The sequence below is a fragment of the Meriones unguiculatus genome, chromosome 5 (assembly GCF_030254825.1).
Source record: "Meriones unguiculatus strain TT.TT164.6M chromosome 5, Bangor_MerUng_6.1, whole genome shotgun sequence".
Classification (NCBI taxonomy): domain Eukaryota; kingdom Metazoa; phylum Chordata; class Mammalia; order Rodentia; family Muridae; genus Meriones; species Meriones unguiculatus.
The window spans coordinates 122,899,816-122,919,349 of record NC_083353.1 but is presented as its reverse complement, the minus strand read 5'-3'; the positions used below and the strand labels follow the sequence as shown (position 1 = coordinate 122,919,349).

The 19,534-nt window shown below is 41.2% G+C and overlaps 1 protein-coding gene across 3 annotated transcripts in view; it reads right to left on the bottom strand.

The window, feature by feature from the left end:
- Ptpro (protein tyrosine phosphatase receptor type O) overlaps nt 1–14,211 on the bottom strand; it is a 200,015-nt gene extending 185,804 nt beyond the window's left edge. For 2 of the 3 annotated variants that reach the window (XM_060384320.1, XM_060384321.1), the window contains exon 1: nt 13,661–14,209. In XM_060384320.1, the coding sequence (XP_060240303.1) occupies nt 13,661–13,735 (75 nt within the window). In that variant the 5' untranslated portion in view covers nt 13,736–14,209. Of the gene's footprint in view, nt 1–13,660 lie in introns of all 3 variants that reach the window. The other variant, XM_060384319.1, reaches the window with a different exon arrangement.
- Nucleotides 14,212–19,534: the final 5,323 nt, after the last annotated feature.

Here is a 19,534-nt window from a genome sequence, read left to right as displayed (position 1 = left end):
GATCAAGAAGCTGAAACTATCAGGCTACCAGTGCACAGGCGAACATGGCTCAAAAGCATTGTAGGCTGTTATGAGTTTCAAATACACACACAAATAGAAATCCAAGAAGTCAACCCCAGATACTGTGAATGGCAGCTGAGTTTGAGCAGATTTTTATAATTAAAAACAACATCAAAAGCAGCAACAACCCCACAAGTGCCTAAGCTCAGTTTTTAAAACCCAAAGTATTTTGTTCTAAGCTCTTACAGTCACCTTATGGAGAAGCTTTTACAGTGCCGGCATTTCCATATTGCAAATCCCTGGAGTTAACCACTTTGAAAGAAGCCTGTAGCTGGTTGTGACAGACTCATTAAAAAGTATAATTTGGCTCAGGAGGACTGCAGAGCGAAACTCCCCCGCACAAGGCGCGGGAAGTTTGGTTACATCTTACCTTACCGTTTTATCTTAGTGTAAATAATGGTTTGTATCAGTGTGTTTTGATGCAAAATGCCTGGTTTTCTTTTATATTTTTAAGGTGAGAATCACATACCTCAATATTTAATGACACATCCCAGACAGCATACAATTAACTTTTGTTGCTATTTTTGGTTTTGTTGTTGTTCTAAAAAGCATTTCGTTCTGTGTTCTGGAAATGGTGATCCTCCCGCCTTGCTCCCAGCCTCCCACCGCAGTGCTGGGTCACAGACACACCACACCACACCCAGTTTTCCTTGACAGTAAACTTAAGATCTAGAAACGTTAAGCTGTTTGTGATGATACGTTTTCCCGGAGAGGCAGGAGAGGCAGGAGAGGCAGGAGAGGCAGGAGCTCAACGTCATCCTCAGCTACAGATCAAATTTGACTAAAAGGCTCTGTCTTACATAAATATTCAGAATTTTGAGTATACCTAATAATAGGTATTTTCTAATAACAATCTATTATTGTAAATATCATGCTTATCCTTAGTGGTTTAGGGCAAGAATTAGTTATTTTTGGTGAGATAGAAAGAAACTTACAAAATAAGAGTTTCTTTTCCTTCCTTCCTTCCTTCTTCCCTCCCTCCCTTCTTTCCTTCTTTCTTTTGGAAAAAAAAATTGTTTTTACATGTATAAATGTTTTGCCTGTGTATATGTATGCGTCAAGTGCATGCATTTCCCTTAAAGGCCAGAAGAGGGCACTGGACCCCCCCAACACTCCCCCCCTCTGCCCCAAGAACTGGAGTTACAGATGGTTGTGAGCCACCATGTGGGTGCTGGGAACCAAACCTGGGTCCTATGCAAGAACAACCACTGCCCTTAACCACCGAGCCAGCCAGAAGAGAGACTTTCTTTTGGCTCAAAGTTTGAGATTATAGTCTATATACAGTTGCAGGGGAGACACCATGGCAGAAGGGTGAGGCAGCCAGTCACACTGAGTCCAAAATTGGGAAACAGAAAATGATAAATGCTGGGACTCAGCTCACTCTCTCATTTACTCTCTCTCTCGGACTTCAATCCATAGGATGCAGACACCATCATAAGGTGTGCGGATGTGTGTCTCCTATCAAATCTGCTATCACCTTCTTGCTTTTCATTCCTTCACTTCAGTTTCCAATGTATTGACAAATTGAGTAGATATCCCCAAGCAACATACTTGAATATATATATACATAATTTTTATGAACCAACAAGTTGACTTAAGTTGAAAATTCCTGGCTAGTCTTAGAGGAAGATGACACACAGCAAGGAGCCTCATCCTGCTGTTGCTGCTGCTTCAGGGACACCAGGGCCTTATATAAATACCTTCTCAGAAGTTTCTAAAAGTATTGATTTTACTAAATATTATTAAATTTCATAAAAACAATTTACTCACTAAGGAATTTCTAGTACTGCTTTTTAACCCTGCAGATGCAATCTAAAATTATTTTACAGTCATTTATTTTTGTGTGTATGTGAGGGTGCGTGTATACCATGAGGCATGGATGTTTCTTGGAGGGCAACTTCCCATAATCATCTCCTTCTCCCATGTGGGTTCTTGGATTAGACTTGGGCCTCTGTGGTGGAGAGCAAGTACCTTTACCTACTAAACCCCTGGCTGAGCCTCCAGATGGAATTTCTTATCATAAACTCATAGCATGAGGAGAAACATTGCTTTCAGCCACAACTGTAAAAGGATAAATAATTTAATGACAATTTCTCCCTAATTCTGGTTCTCAATGGCCAACAACAACAACAACAACAACAAAATAAAATTAATGGTATAGAAAACCACTACAGCTAGCCAGGCTTTAGCACATTAACAATACAATAATAATAAGCCATTCATATAAACCAGCTACAAGATTATCTAAAGACTTTCAGCTCACAAGTGAATATATGCTTTAAATACACACACACACACACACACACATATATATGCATGTATATTTGTATTTCAGTTGGTTAAAATTTTAATCAGCTGTTTGTTAAGCAGTATGCTAAAATTTTAATGATCACAACATTAATTCAATTAGTATGCTGTGCCTGCTGTTTACATTGCAAAAGAAAATGTCTATGCTTCAGGATATGGCTCATGTTTAATCTTAAACCACTAGATGCTTAAGTGTCTTTCCTCCACTATCTTACATTTCCTCTATTTGAATACACATCAAACTACACTTGAGTGACATTTTTTTTCTTGTTTCTATAGCCCCATTATGCGTCTAGGTCCCCATTAAATGTCTGTGTCTCCATTATGCCACTACAAAGACACATCTGATAGTTAGTCACTCTCTTCCTGCAGCTTTGGTCCATTCTTGGTACTTACCTGATGATCAGTGTGTGTTTGATTGACTGAATTTAACTGGACAATAAATCAGTGTCCCATCATCCAAATGACAGACTTCATACTGAAGAGGGGAAGTAATTTCCCAATGCTTCCGTTTTGTTTGGGGGGAAAGATTGATCATCAACAACAATGAAATATACAGGCTCCTCTGTCAGCTAAAAGGCAACTAAAAGGCAAAGAAAATGAACTAAGTCCACAGGGGCCCTGCTAGTGAAGGGTCAGAAATAAGAGCATGTTGGTTTACCATACTCTCATCCATAAACAAACCAACTGATGTTTATTTAGAAAAAAAAAAATTAAAAAAGTCTCCATTGTCTGAGAAGACTTAAAAGGAATAGCACACACACACAAAGGGACTTATTTATCATTTGAATCATATATATGACTGAGGCATATATATTGATATATGTGATTGAGTCATATATACTGAAATGTACATGACTATTCTTGCTTTTTTGATTTAATAGCAAAGGCTCATGAATCACTAGGATAAAATGGGTTTCTCTGGTTTATCATTTACTTTAAGACAGGTTTCTCAGGAGAGTGAATTGTCCTTCATCATTCTGTGGGAAAAGCATTCTAAAAGTAGCACACGGGTAGGTGAAATGGCTCCATGAGTGAAGTAACTTGCTACCAATCCTGACTATCTGAATTCAATCCCTGGGACCCACATCAGGAAGGAACAAACTTTCTCCATCAAGTTGTCCTCTGAGTCCACAAAATTAAATGAATAAACACAATTTTTACATATGGATATGCCTACAAATAGATGTTGGTAGTCTGTCTGTTTTCATCAAATTTAATTTCATTCTTCCAGGGCTCATTTTCTTTTAGAGATTACGTGCGTGTATATAATTTGTGATACAGTATTTGGACTTAAAGACCAATTTCCAATTTGGGTTCTCTCTTTGTGAAATATTTTCCCAAACGTGTCATTTTTCTGCTCTATTGTCTCAACTGCTGACAGAGAAGAAAAGGGAAAGCCTTTTGTCAAGAATGCCTTGCTTCAGCCTCAACAGATACAAGAAGATTGAAATAATCCCTTGTATTCTATCTGATCACCATGGACTAACACTGGACATCAATAATAGAAATAGCAAAAAGCCTACACACACAGAGAAACTAAACAACTTGCTATTAAATGACAGCTGGATCACAGAAGAAATAAAGAAATTAAAGTCTTCCTAGAATTCAATAAAAATCAAGGCACAACATACCCAAACTATGGGACACAAAGAAAGCAAGGCCAACAGGAAAGTTCATAGCTCAAAGTGCCTTCAAGAAGAAATTTGAAACATCTCATTCAAGCAACTTAATGGCTCACCTAAAAGCCCTAAGGGGGAGAAAAAGAAGAAGTAGACACAGCGAAGAGGAGTAGATGGCTGGAAATAATCAAACTCAGGGCTGAAATCAATACATTACAAACAAATAAAACAATTCAAAGAATCAATGAAACCAAGAGCTGGTTCTTTGAAAAAAATCAACAAGATAGACAAACCCTTAGCCAAACTAAATAAAAAGCAGAGAGACACTATCCAAATCAACAAAATCAGAAACGAAAAGGGGGACATAATGACAGATACTGAATCCAAACAATCATTAGGTCTTACTTCAAATGCCTATATGTCACAAAATTTGAAAATCTAAACAAAACAGACAATTTTCTTGATTGATTCCACTTGCCAAAGCTTAATCAAGACCAGGTAAGTGAATTAAATAGTCCTATATCCCCTAAGGAAATAGAAGCAGTCATCAAAAGTCTCCCATGCAAAAAAAAGCTCAGGGCCAGATGGTTTCAGAGCAGAATTCTACCAGACGGTCAAAAAAGAATACTCTTCAAACTATTCCACAAAATAGAAACAGAAGGAACACTACCAAACTCATTCTATGAAGCCATAGTCACCTTGGTACTTAACCCTCACAAAGACCCAACAAAGAAAGAGAATTTCAGGCCAATCTCCCTTATGAACATGGATACAAAAATTCTTAACAAAATACTTGCAAACCAAATACAAGAACACATCAAAGATATCATCCACTACGACCAAGTAGGCTTCATCCCAGGCATACAGGGTTGGTTCAATATATGGAAATCCATCAATGTGATCCACCATATAAACAAACTGAAGGAGAAAAAAAAATCACATGATCATCTCCTTAGATGCTGAAAAAGCATTTGACAAAATCCAACATCCATTCATTTTAAAGTCTTGGAGAGATCAGAGATACAAATCACTTACCTAAACATAGTAAATGCAATATACAGCAAGCCTATAGCCAATATCAAACTCAATGGAGAGAAACTTAAATCGACCCCACTGAAATCGGGGACAAGGCAAGGCTGCCCACTCTCTCCATTATCTCTTCAACATAGTTCTTGAAGTCCTTGCTAGATCAATAAGACAATTAAAGGAGATCAAAGGGATACAAATTGGAAAAGAAGAAGTCAAAGTATCGATATTTGCAGATGATATGATAGTATACATGAGAGACCTCAAAAGTTCTACCAGGGAACTCTTGCAGCTGATAAACACCTTCAGCAAAGTGGCTGGATACAAAATTAACTCAAAAAAATCAGTAGCCCTCCTGTATACAAAAGACAAAAGGGCTGAGAAAGAAATTAGGGAAACAACACCCTTCACAATAGCCACAAATACATAAAGTACCTTGGTGTGAACCTAACCAAGTAAGTCAAAGACTTGCGTGAAAACAATTTCCAGTCTCTGAAGAAAGAATTAGAAGAAGATATCAGAAAATGGAATTATCTCCCATGCTCATGGGTTGGCAGGATTAATATAGTAAAAATGGCCATCTTACCAAAAGCAATCTACAGATTCAATGCAATTCCCATCAAATTAGCAACACAATTCTTTACAGACCTTTCTTAAAAGAAAAATTCTCAACTTCATATGGAATAACAAGAAATCCAGAATCGCTAAAATAATCCTCTACAATAAAAGATCTTCTGGAGGTATCTTCATCCCTGATCTCAAGCTGTACTACAGAGAAACAGTAATAAAAACTGCATGGTACAGGCTGGTGAATCAATGGAATCAATAGAAGACCCAGAAATAAACCCACACACTTATGGACACCTGATCTTTGACAAAGATGCCAACCATACAATGGAAAAAAAAGATAGCATCTTCAACAAATGGTGCTGGTCTAACTGGATGTCTAATGTAGAAAAATACAAATAGATCCATACTTATCATGCTGCACAAAACTAAAGTCCAAGTGGATCAAAGACATCAACATAAAACCAGACACACTAAACCTATGAGAAGAAAAAGTGGGGAAGAGCCTTGAACTCATTGGCACAGGAGACAACAGAACACCAACAGCACAGGCTCTAAGAGCAACAATCAATAAATGGGACCTCATGAAACTGAAAAGCTTCTGTAGTGCAAAGGACACTGTTGTCAGAACAAAACAACAGCCTACAGATTGGGAAAGGATCTTCACCAACCTTATATCTGACAGAGGACTAATATCCAGGATATATAAAGAACTCAAGAAGTTAAAAAACCAGCAAATCAAGTAATCCAATTAAAAAATGGGGTACAGAACTAAACAGAGAATTCTCAATAGAGGAATATTGAATGGCAGAGAAACACTTAAAGAAATGCTCAACATCCTTAGCCATCAAGGAAATGCAAATCAAAATAACCCTGAGATTTCACCTTACACCCATCAGAATGGCTAAGATTAAGAATTCATGTGACAACACATGTTGGAGAGGGTGTGGAGAAAGGGACTACTCCTCCATTGCTGGTGAGAATGTAAACTTGTACAACCACTCTGGAAAGCAATATGGCGCTTTCTCAGACAACTAGGAATAGCGCTTCCTCAAGATCCATTTATACCACTTCTAGGCATATACCCAAAAGAGGTCCAAGTACACAATAAGGACATTTGCTCAACCATGTTTGTAGCAGTCTTATTTGTAATAGCCAGAGGCTGGAAACAGCCCAGATGCCCCTCAGTGGAGAAATGTACCAAAATTGTGGTACATCTACACAATGAAATATTACTCAGTTAATAAAAAAAAAAACAAAAAACAAGAAGATCATGAAATGTACAGGTAAATGGTGTCATCCTGAGTGAGCTATCCCAGAAGCAGAAAGACACACAGGGTATATATTCACTCATAAGTGGCTATTAGACATATAATATAGGATAAATCTACTAAAATACACTAGTAAAGTACACCTAAAGAAACTAATCAAGAAGGAGGACTCTGGCTAAAATGCCCAATCCCCATTCAGAAAGGAAAAGAGGATGGACATCAGAAGAAGGAGAAAACAGGAAACAGGACAGGAGCCTGCCACAAAGGACCTCTGATAGGCTCTATCCTGCAAGGTATCAAACCAGATGCTGAGACTTACGGCCAACCTTTGGGCAGAGTGCAGGGAATCTTATGAAAGAAGTGGGAAATAGTAAGACCTGGAGAGGACAGGAGCTCCACAAGGAGAGCAACAGAACCAAAAAATATGGGCACAGAGGTTTTTTCTGAGACTGATATTCCAACCAAGGACCTTTCATGGAGATAACCTAGAACCCATGCACAGATGTAGCCCATGGCAGTTCAGTGTCCAAGTGGATTCCATAGTAATGGGAAGAGGGACTGTCTCTGACATGAACTGATTGGCCTGCTCTTTGATCACTTCCCCCTGAGGAGGGAGCAGCTTTACCAGGCCACAGAGGAAGACAATGCAGCCACTCCTGATGAGACCTAACAGACTAGGATCAGAAGGAAGGAGAGGAGGACCTCCCCTCTCAGTGGACTTGGGGAGGGGCATGCAATGGAGAAGGGGGAGGGAGGGTGGGATTGAGAGGGGAGGGGGAGGAGCCTATGGGGGGATACAAAGTGAATAAAGTGTAATTAATAAAAATTAAAATTAAAAAAAAACATTTAAAAAAAAGGAATGCCTTGCTTCAAGATCTGATTGTTTTGTTCTGAAATACAGAACACAGGAACCAAGTTCTCTCTTCTAGATAACCTCAGGAAAGGAAAGATACTTCACTGTCAAATTAGATGCTGAAACAGCTGAGAACTGGGAATACAACACAGTCTTGCCTCTAGTGATAGAGTTGAGGATTCTGTTTACAAGGAGGGAGAAATTATCTAAGGCCTGATTTTGTGGCGCCCAGGAGCACACTTAGAAAAGAAAACAAAAACAAAGTGGCTAAATATTACCTGAGAGGTTTTTTTGTTTTGTTTTGTTTTCTATTTTAAGTTGGTCTTTATTGTTGCTGTATTTATAGTTTCTGTTTTCTCCTCAATGGCTTTGAAACCATATGGAACCCTTTGGAATCAGTAGCGCCAGTGAGCCCCGGAGAGTCTTTGTTGTACCATCTATTTCACTGAACCTCTTCACATCCTTATTTCCTCAATTCATTCCAGTGTGCAGCTAAAAAGCAGCTTAAATCAGGGAGAGTGTATTTTGGAAGACAATTTAAGAAGAGCATAGTCCCATCAGGGCGGAGAAGGCGGGGTCACAAGGCATCCACTCCCCCTACAGCCAGGAAGCAGCCTATAAAACTCCAGGAACCCACTCCCTCCAGTGAGGTTCCACCTCCTAAATGCTCCTCCTTTCAAAACAGCTCCACCAGCTGGGAGCCGAGCGTTCACAGATCCAATCCATTTTACAATTAAGCCACAGCACACCATCATCCTCCCTGCTTCGGCTTCTCCCTTCAGTTGACGCTAGTGCACAATCGAGCGCTTCTTTAAGCAGAAAGGGCTGAGACCAATGGGCACCGCAAAAGGGTTGTGTGAGTCACTGGGTTATGACCCCGGATCACATACCTCCGTAGGCGTTTACCGAGAGAGGCTGTTGAAAGGGGCCCCGCAGAGGCAGTATTCTCACGAAGTGTTGGAGGGTCCCCAGCTGCTAGGAATACAGAAATACTGACACAGTAGGGATGGAAGCGACATGGGGGAGCACTGATACAGAATGGGAGCCAAAGGTATTTTTGGTATACCTGTACTGGCTATAGGTCTTATGGTCAATAAGATAAGACATATATCTTAAAATTCTCCTGCTTCAGCCTTCTGTGTGCTGGGTTTGACAGACATGCAGCATGATTCCCAGCTTCAATGGTTACCTTTTTGTTTTGTTCTGTCTTTTTTTTTTTAATGCAGTCCTAGCTAGCCTTGAACTTGGTCTATAATGAACTGTGACCTTGAACTCCTGATTGTACCTTCCAAATGATGGGATTATAGTCATGCCTGCTTGTCGCTGCTGCTTTCATTTTCTTAAATTATTTTTATTCACTTTTATTTTCTGTAAATGAGTGTTTTTCCTGTATGTGTGTATGTTCACCATTGTTTGTTCAGTACCTGTGAGACCAGAACTTCAGATCCTTTAAAACTAGAGTTATAGATGGTTGGGAGCTACCACGTTGGTGTTGGTAACTGAACCTGGGTCTTTTACAAGAGCAGTAAGCACTGTTATCTTTTTAACTTTAATGGCTTTTTAACTAATAAAATCAAGTAACCATTTAAGCAACATTGATAGATATATACATTACTGAGGATGTCATATTTTTGAGAAAAATAACACCCTTGTATTTTGATTTATGATTTTAATAATATATTAGAAAGTGATTATAATGGTTTACTATTTTTGGTGTGGTGGTTGTATTATAATTATAATTATTTAACTGTTATAATGATAGTTTTCAGGTTTTCCTTATATAGCAATGTTCACAAGTCAATTATTATAATATCTCAAAATGCTTGGAAGCTATTTATATAGTGAAGAAAATTGTTGTTCTTTTTATTAAGTTGTTATCACACTTCTAATGCCAGATGCTAGCTAGCACACAAAGAAAGACAAAAATTATGAGATAAAGCGTTATCTCAAAAGTATTTATAACATACTTGGATTCGGCATAAGGGCCACTAACTACTGTGTGGTAAAGCTCATCTTTGCACTGGGATACCCATATGAGAAGGAGACATCAATGAACCCATGGATCTGGACCCATTAAATCCGAGGAAAAGAGAGGAGACATCTGCTGTCATTGCTATTAGGCTTCCTATTTTTTCATTCTGTGACAGACCAAAGTAATAATACCAAACTCAAAGGTCCTTTCATATCCTCAAGGCGCAAGCTGGTCGAAGGCAGGGTAGGTGGCTAAAGTGCTTGCTGTGCAAACATGGAGACCTGAGTTCATATCCACTCCACCTGTTCAATAAGCCAGGAGTGAAGAATGTGCCGGGGTCCCCACAAGGAGGTCCCCAGAGCTCTCTGGCCAGCTGGTCTAGTTGAACAGAGAGTTCACGTTTCAGTGAGAAACATTGCCTCAAAAAATGAAGAAGAGAGTGACAGTAGAGTACACGGGACATCAACCTCCGCTCCCTAAACCTGTCACACATGCGTGTACCACACACAAACGTGCAAAATACATTCACAGACTAGGCTGTTAGTCTACCGCTAAGGCAGAGGAACAGTGTGGATTTTCTCTGCCACGCAACACTAGTCTTTGACATCGTGAGGATCTACGGCAGGAGTGTGCTCACAGTGGGAAGGTCCACCATCCGTCACCTAAAACAGCGGGGGCAGTGAACAGTCCCCAGAAAGCTCAAGATGAAATTTCCATGGGAAAATGAGACACGTGGAGTGTGTGCATGTGAGGCGGGGGAGGGGGGAGAGGGTAGGGAGAGAGAAGAGATCTCAGAGAAGGATAGAAAGACCATGAACCACAGGTACTTATCCTGAGTAACAGTACAATGGCTCATATCAAAACACTTATAGTATCAAACACAGATGTTTAAAAAAATAAAGTATTAAGAACACTTTAAAAGTTAGTGATCTTTGATGACATCTCATGTGAGAACAGAAATATAGAAGTGTAAAGGGGGTAAGAAAGGGATAAAGGACTCATGCCAAGTCTACTGGTAAGGCAGGGGGCTTCCAGTTCAGCATCAAAAAGCAACACTTCAGGGAAGAGAGACTTCAAATTCTGATGAGCTCATAGTCTGCAGCTTGCGTCTTAGTTGACAAAGCACTGATATCGACTGGGTTGTTCATCTAGGAAGCCATTTTCAGGAAAGGCAGTAAATATGTGATGTTGTGTTGTTCTCAGCAGGAATTATGGGAAGACACACAAGAGAATGATACTAGAAAAGCATTCCATTTGATCTATAGCAGAAGACTTGAAACCAGAAGGCTCTTGATTGATAACAGAGCTTTGATTTTTGACTCTAGTTGCACATACATGCTTACCATCAATATCAATATATGATTCTGAGTGTTCTGTGATGAGCGTTGGCTGTAGGCCACATCAGTTATGCAGGTACCATCTCATGAAGTGCAGTGGCTGACTCAGACAACCTGAGTGCCTTGTTAAATGGATCCATAACTTAAAGCATGGACACGTCATGAGGTGCAGAGCCTTGAACATGCCACCCCTCCCAGGTTGCTTCAATGAACCTGTTTATGAACCTGCACATCATATCTGTCCCCATCTTCCCACAGCTTATAGCTCCCCGAATTGTAGATAATATGAAATTGTACAGCAAGCTTCAGAGCTGACTATGTTTGACCCATGTTCTTCAGATATTTTTGCTCACACATAGGATATAAATTTGAACATTAATAACTGCTGGTAATAATTAAAGTTATGAATATCTTTATAGGAGACGGAAGAATGGTTTGTTTCATGCCCATAAACCAGTATAGACTGTATCATTGAGATCTGGTAGACTAGTTGACATTTTAATAATGGATTATCTTGATGTTCTTGCTACCATACACACGAAGGTATCTATTTTATTGATTCCTTGTTCAGTACTTTGAATTAAAAAAAATCTCAAAATTATAAAGAGATTATACTGCATGTCTGATGCACCATTTAATATCCTAACCACAAAGTGTGTGATATTATACTAGATGCCTAATTTAGCCCCTCGGATGTCTCTTGTTAACTGTTAGGAAGTGTGATTCAAAGAACATGTGTGAAAATGCTTAGAAAATTGAGGATTGGTGGTTTTTTAATTTATAGATTGTCTTTATTCTGTTCTACTTTGTACTAAAGTGAAACAATGTTACCCTTAAAATAAGTATTAGTTACTCCCCTTGCAAAATTATATCTCTCATTAGAGTAACATTTCTTTAATTAAGATTTGCCAATGTGTGGGCTATGTTGTACAGCTTATCATAATATACATTTACTGGCAAATATTGAGAAATACACATGTTATATAAAAGAGAGTGAAAGTCTATTACAGTGACTAAGACACCACCATGCTACCCCTGATGAATTTTCTTAGGCCATTATCATGTTTTGAATTAAAACTTTCGCTACGTTTTTCTTTGTTTTTTAACCTTAACATTCTATCTTTTCTCTAGAGCTAAATATTCTCATTTCTATAGTTACCATCCACTTTGAAGCAAAGACCTGAAATTATTCCAAAGGCTAAATGTAACTCAGATCTCTCTCTCTCTCTCTCGCACACACACACACACACACACACACACACTTCTCTGCTGTTCTCAGGAAAGCAGTGCCTTAAGTTCACAAAGAGTGTTGCCTAATCATCTTAGTTGTAACAGAGTCTGACAAATAGTTGGACAAAACAGAACTCGGTAAGCATATTACATCTGTGCTGTGTACTAAAGAGAAGCCTCCTATAGTGAAAACGTGCAATTGAATTTATTATTTACCAGACTTTTAAATAAAATAATGACTGACAACTCAAAAATTGAACATATATCAAATACAACTCAGAACTTCACTCATGGACTCTCTGGCTGTTTTCCCAGACACTACATTCTCCTGCGATCCAGGAAGGCAAGCAGAAGATACAGAGTATTTCTCACTCGTGCTGCCGGGGACTCGTGAATCCTGTTCACTCTAACCTTGGGGAGCATTCATAATTAATGGGCGTATGAGCAAGAAATGACTCCTTAATGTGGAAACATTTTGCAGTCATTCATGTGTTGACCTTTCCTCACTAGGTATCCGCGTGGTGCTGAAAGGATAGCTCCGGATCACCTGTGGCCATCCTTGAGCCGCTAGGAAGGGATTAATACCACAGAGCGAAAGCAGACCCTTGAAAACAGGCGTCCGGAGGTACCAATTCCTAACTTCCCTTCACGTGCCAAGAAAACAGCTGTTTGTTTGTTTGTTTGTTTGTTTGTTTTTTAATTACATGCTTTAGGTGTCAAGCTTTTGGTTTTTTAAACAGTATTTTCCCTTTTCACTTTTTTTCTCAAAGTACGGTTTGAAGCCACGCGGTTCCAAAGAGGACAGGGGGAAAAAAGTGAATTTTATAAATTATGTATTCCACCATTAAAATCAGAGGCAGCACCCTCTGAGATGAGGGGATGGGGAGGGGAGGAAGTGTGGAGAGTTTTTACCGGGCATCCCCAGGTGGCTGGAGGTTAAGTCAGGGAGAGATCTCCCCTCTGGGTCAGCTGATTCCTGATTCAACGGAGCCCTCTCTCCCTCGCCCCTCTTGGCCGGTGCGTCTGGTCCAGAGCTCAGCTCCCTGAGAGTGAGTGATTCCCGCAGAAGGTGAATTGACTGAGACAAAGCAGCTGCACAGAGGCTCCACCGAGGGAGGGCGCGGAGGTGAAGCGGAACTGGGGTGCAGTGAGGACCAGCAAAGAAAGTGACCTCCTTTTGCCTATGAAAACCCTATCCGGCAAGCCCGTCGCCGAGGTGGCAGAGTACAAAGGGCGACAACGGGAAGGCGCAAACTTCCAGATCTTTCCACCCGCAGCCCGGCAGCCCACCCGGCATCGCGCCGAGGACAAAGCGTGCGCGGCGGCTGGCTCTCCTCGCCTGGCCACCGCACCCTGCGCGCGTAGCTCCCCGCGGCGGGATGGATCCCCCTCCACGACGACTGGGGGCTCCCTACCTTGAGCAGCACAAAGAGCCCGAGCAGAGGTAGCAGGCGGCGGCCCCCGCGCCTTCCCCTGGGCAGGTGCCCCATCGCGGCGCGGCCAGGGACCCGGGAGGGACGGCAGAGCCGGCGGGTCCCCGCGGCGCTCACAATGACCAGCCTCGGCTGGCTGTCTCAGACCCAGGGCGCCCGGGCGGCTCCAGGCGGCCGCATGTCGCCTGGCAGGTCCCCCGGATAGATGGCTCTCCTCTTCTGAGTCCTGCTCGAACGTGTCAGGAGCCGGCTTCGCTTAATGGCTAAGGATGGAGAGGGTGGGGATGGCGGTGGGCGAGGCTCTGCGCCACAGCCACAGCGGTTGCCACGGAAGGCAGGGGTCGGCGTGCACACGGAGCTGCCTCCGGCTCCGCAGGCAGGCAGCCCTCCGCGGCCCCCTAGCAACAGGGATGTTCTCTCTCCGAGCTAGGAACTCCTAAAGTGCAGCTCTCGGTCCTCCCACCGGGGCCTGGCCGCTTCTCATTGCTAGGCAGCCCCCAGACCAGGCTCCGCCTTAGCCTTCCCACACTCCCGTGGAAGGAGGTGTCTGTGGGGTTTCCTCTCTGCTGCCTCTTATCCCAGGTCCTCTCCAACCTCCCTTCCTTTGCCCTTGTACTTATAGTCACTAGTGACAAATGACACTTAACTGGTTTTCTTTTTTGGGGGGTCTCAAGTCATACACCCCTCAACCTCAGTTCCTTTCCCCATATCCCACTCACCTAGGAAGATGGAGTAATTCTGTGAGTTTCCCCCGCTTGTCCTATTACCCACATTTGGTTCACGGCATTTTACACATATTGAGAATTATGTGTGCAATACATTCTCTCTGTGTGAAGACACTACATACTCTGAATTGTCCGTGGATAACTAACCTCAGACTTTAGAATCACAAGCAATGGCTTCCATGCAGTGCGCCTCGTTTCTACTTACCTGTCCCTCGAGTTCTGGTGTAGTTTGTGAAAGATAACTTTATCAAAATAAATGGTGGGGTGCACTGCTCAGACACGAAAGAAGTCATTTCTTCTCCTCGTGTAAACATCTTGGGTGTGTTCTGAAGTAACAGAACTTTGCTTCTATTTGTTTGTTTGGTTCGGGGTTTTGGGTTTCGGGACTTATTTGTTTGTTCTATTTCTCTGTGTCGCTTTGGCTGTCCTGGACCCGCTTTGTAGACCAGGCTGGCCTCGACCTCACAGAGATCCTCCGGTCTCTGCCTCTGCGAGTGCTGGGATTAAAAAAAGCTCCAGAGAACTTTGTTTTTATCCTTCCAAGAGAGGTGCCCGGTGACAGGAAAGGCCACCTTGGTGACGCATTTAGGAGTTCAGGCACCAGGCACGGCTGAGGAATGGTGGACTATAACAGTGGGACCAGGGTTGTGTGTCTCATCTTTTTCTCAGGAGGACTGGAAACTGAAGATTTGGGTTGAGAATTTTTGCATGAGTAGATGGAGGCAGTAACGATCTTCTGCAGAAAACAGAATGGCGGTCCGGGCTTGTGTGCGAGTGTTTCTCTTACTGGCATGGAAGCTACCTTGGTGCACAGCCCACTCTCCCTGGCACGCATCTGTGCAGTGCCCTCGTGCCTGACTTTTGTTGACCTGACTCTCTTACCCTCTCTTTTGGGAAAGGTTTTCGCAGCTTCCCACTTCTGGGCTAGACTCAAGGGCTTTCGAAGAAATGGTCCCTTCCGGCTCCACTTTTGGGGACCTTGGTTTGATATGTTTTTCTTTTACTTTGGAGCACTTGAAAGTGGCTTTCCATTTCCACCTACATCAAAGTGGCTCCAGAGCGATCTAATCTCCAGACAGAGATGCTTAGGTGTAAGTGGAGCTTACAAGATTCCAACAATTACTCTTCTAAATACTTTTATTTTAGTGTCAGTATGTGAATCAAGCACATATGTGAGATTAATTGTGCATATACATGTTTGTGTATACATGTAAATAAATTGAATAAACATGGGTTTGCTTAGTCTATTTTAGGCATTAGAAAGAAATGTTGCTCAAATATTAATCTTATAAATGCAAAAAGAACTTTCAAGATAATGCATATTCTAAGTAATTCTATCTAGCTGTGTCATTTTACTTTCTCTCTGGTCAATTAAATCACAAATTGTTTAGCTTTTTTTGCTCTCATACAGATGTGTGCGTGGACCGCTTTCAGGGAGCAGAAATATTAAGTGGTTAGTACATCATTGCCCGGGAAAGCATTAGTAATTAGCATTATTAATATTCCATTAGCAGCACTGTGACTAGATGGCCTGAAGACTGGAGGTTTTATCTGGTAATCAGAGAGGAGTTCTTTCCAGAGAGAAGCATTTTACATAGTGATCACAGGGAAAAAATAGTTTTGTTTATTTAAGCCAATAACAGAATTGCAATTTTTTTTTTACCAGAAACTCCCACAAGGAATATGTATGTGGCATTGTCGGTGGTCTGTTTCCTCAGACCACTGGCTGGTTTCCCATCCTAAACTATGTTAAATCTTACTAAACTATTTTCAAGACTCCAACAAGAATTGCCACAGGTAGGGTTAGTGTATCCGGTCATTTTGGTCACCAATTGCCTGAAAGTAGCTGCTATGTTTCCTTATCACAACCATGCTGCTTCCTAAAGAAGGCTCAGATCAGTTCATTCTCTTGAAGTTACTCTGTCCAAAGAAAGATGAACATGGAACAAAATGGACCCCCTTATATATTGAGTTTAAAATGAAAAGGCAGAATAAGACAAGGCTATTTACTTTGAAAATGATAATAACAATTAGCAGTTACTGGTCTGAAAGCTCGATGTCAGATGAGAAGGATGGATATTTATTTATCCGATCGGAAAAAACAGTCTCTTCTAATCCATAAAACTCTTCTTGCTGCTGAGCATCACCTCTTTCTTTCACATACAAGCAGGAGTAATAGCATCCAAAGAAAGTAGCTAGAATCCCTTGGAGAGCCCTAATGAGGAGTCAAATGGGACTCCTGTGCTGCCCTGGCCAATGAAGCTCAACTGTGTCCCCTGGAGATAGCTCTAATGTAGTTCCTCATTCGTAGTCCTGGCTTCCAGTACAGAAAGAGCTGGCAAGGCTGTCAGCAGTTTCTGTAGTAGATAGCTGTTTTTGTGGGGCCTTCTCATTGACAAATAATTTTCTTTATGTAGATTGCAGGGAGAAAGAAAGCTTAAGTCATGAATTGCCAGAGTCCTCCACTGAAAAGCACATAATAGATGTTTAGATTGCCAGCCATGTTCCAGGGATTACAACATTTACAGTGTGTGAACTGAAGATTACATGGAATGGGCTTGCAAGATAAGGACACCAGGTAGTGCTCTAGTTTTCAGTTTGTTTGGACATCTGTTTATCTCTTTTCCCCTGATGAGCACTGATTTCTCACCTAAGACTTGTGTTGACAACTCACAAACTCCATGTCTTGCAAAATGCACGTGATTGACAGCTCTCAGGTGAACAGCATGATGCAACTGCCAAGGGTCCTTGTTCCAGCCATGCTGAAAAGCAGTGGGACAAGCTTCAAAAGGCCGTTTTCCCTTTCGCATGCAGATGAACTAATTACTTGTTACCTCCCAAGACCTTGTTCTTCTTTCTTCTTTTTTACTTTACTCCTTCTAAAAAAGGATGGAGGGCAAAAAAAATAATACATCGTAATATTCAGTCATTATAACTCAGAAATATCTACTTTAAAAACAAGAGCGCATATGTGTAGAAAATATAAAAAGATCTAAATCACTGGACACAAATTGCAGAGTGAGTCTTCCTTAGTCGGATTGCTATTGTTTAGATAAGGCCCCTCATTTTGGCCCAGCGCTAGGATTACTGTTTGTTTCTAACATTCAGAATACCATCAAACAGCTTTAAGTAATTTATCTTACATTTTTATATGTGATTTCCTTTAAAAATTTTGGGAGCAATAAATCTCTAAAAATATTTTCCTGGTTATTCTAGACATCGATTTCAACTACTTACTTAGCTCTTCCTCATCACTAGGGTTTGTGGGTAATTTCACTTTAACGTTTTAACATCTTGTGTGGGAAGGTTGACCTTAGGAAGTAAGATTAGAACTTGAATATGATTTGTTTTTTTTTTTTTTTTCTTTTTTTTTTTTTTTTTTATTTATCTATTTTTTTTTTTTTTTAGTTTTTTTTTTTTTTTTTTTTATTTTTATCAGTTACATTTTATTAACTCTGTATCCCAGCCGTGTCCCGATCCCTCATTCCCTCCCAGTCCCTCCCTCCCTCCCTCCCTCATCTCCACCGTGCCCCTTTCCAAGTCCACTGATGGGGGGGACCTCCTCCCCATTCATCTGATCCTGTTTTATCAGGTATCTTCAGGACTGGCTGCAAAGCCCTCCTCTGTGGCCTAACAGGACTGCTCTTCCCTTCGGGGGTGGGGAGACCAAAGAGCCAGTCATCGAGTTCCTGTTAGAAATAGTCCCTGTTCCCCTCACTTTGGGAAACCAATTGGTTACTGAGCTACCACAGGCTACATCTGAGTGGAGGTTCTAGGTTATGTCCATACATGGTCCTTGGTTGAATGTCAGTCTCAGAAAAGACCCTGTGCCCAGATATATTTGGTCCTTGTGGAGCTCCTATCCTTTCCCCATCAGACTAACTCCCCTTCTTTCTTATGATTCCCTGTACTCTGCCAAAGGTTTGGTCATGAGTCTTTGCTTTGAAAACACTGCTAGTTAGAGTCTTTCAGATGCGCTCAGTAGACTCCTGTCATACGTTCAATGCACATCCCATCTGTCTTTCTAAATGAGGATTGATCATCTTACCCCATGTCCGCTCAATTGATTATCTTTTTTAGGTGTATAGATTTCATTATGTTTATCATATCTTATAGGTCTATATAAGTGAGTATATCCCATGTTTGTCTTTCTCCTTCTGGGATATTTCACTCAGAATGATCTTTTCTAGATCCCACCATTTGCCTGCAAATTTCATGATTTCCTCCTTTTTGATTGCTGAGTAGTATTCCATTGTATAAAAATACCACAATTTCTGTACCCATTCCACCGTTGATGGACATCTGGGTTGTTTCCAGGTTCTGGCTATTACAAATAGAGCTGCTATAAACATGGTTGAGCAAGTGTCCTTTTTGTGTACTTGAACAAACTTTGGGTATATACCTAGCAGTGGTATAGCTGGGTCTGTAGGAAGCACTATTCCTATTTGTCTTAGAAAACGCCAGATAGCTTTCCAGAGTGGTTGTACCAGTTTACATTCCCACCAGCAGTGGAGCAGGGTTCCCCTTTCTCCACAACCTCTCCAGCATGTGTTATCGCTTGAGTTTTTCATCTTGGCCATTCTGATGGGTGTAAGGTGAAATCTCAGGGTCGTTTTGATTTGCATTTCCCTGATGGCTAATGAGGATGAGCACTTCTTTAAGTGTTTTTCTGCCATTCGATATTCCTCTGTCGAGAATTCTCTGTTTAGCTCTGTTCCCCATTTTTTAATTGGGTTACTTGGTTTGCTGCTTTTCAGCTTCTTTAGTTCTTTGTATATACTGGATATTAGTCCTCTGTCAGATAAAGGGTTAGTGAAGATTCTTTCCCAATCTGTAGGCAGTCGTTTTGTTTTGATGACGGTATCCTTTGCTTTACAGAAACTTTTCAGTTTCATGAGGTCCCATTTATTGATTGTTGCTCTTAGAGCCTGTGCTGTTGGTGTTCTGTTCAGGAAGTTGTCTCCTGTGCCAATGAGTTCTAGGCTGTTCCCCACCGTGCTCATGGATTGGTAGGATTAACATTGTGAAAATGGCCATACTGCCAAAAGCAATCTACAGATTCAATGCAATTCCCATCAAAATACCATCTCAATTCTTTACAGACCTTGAAAAAAAGATTCTCAGCTTCATA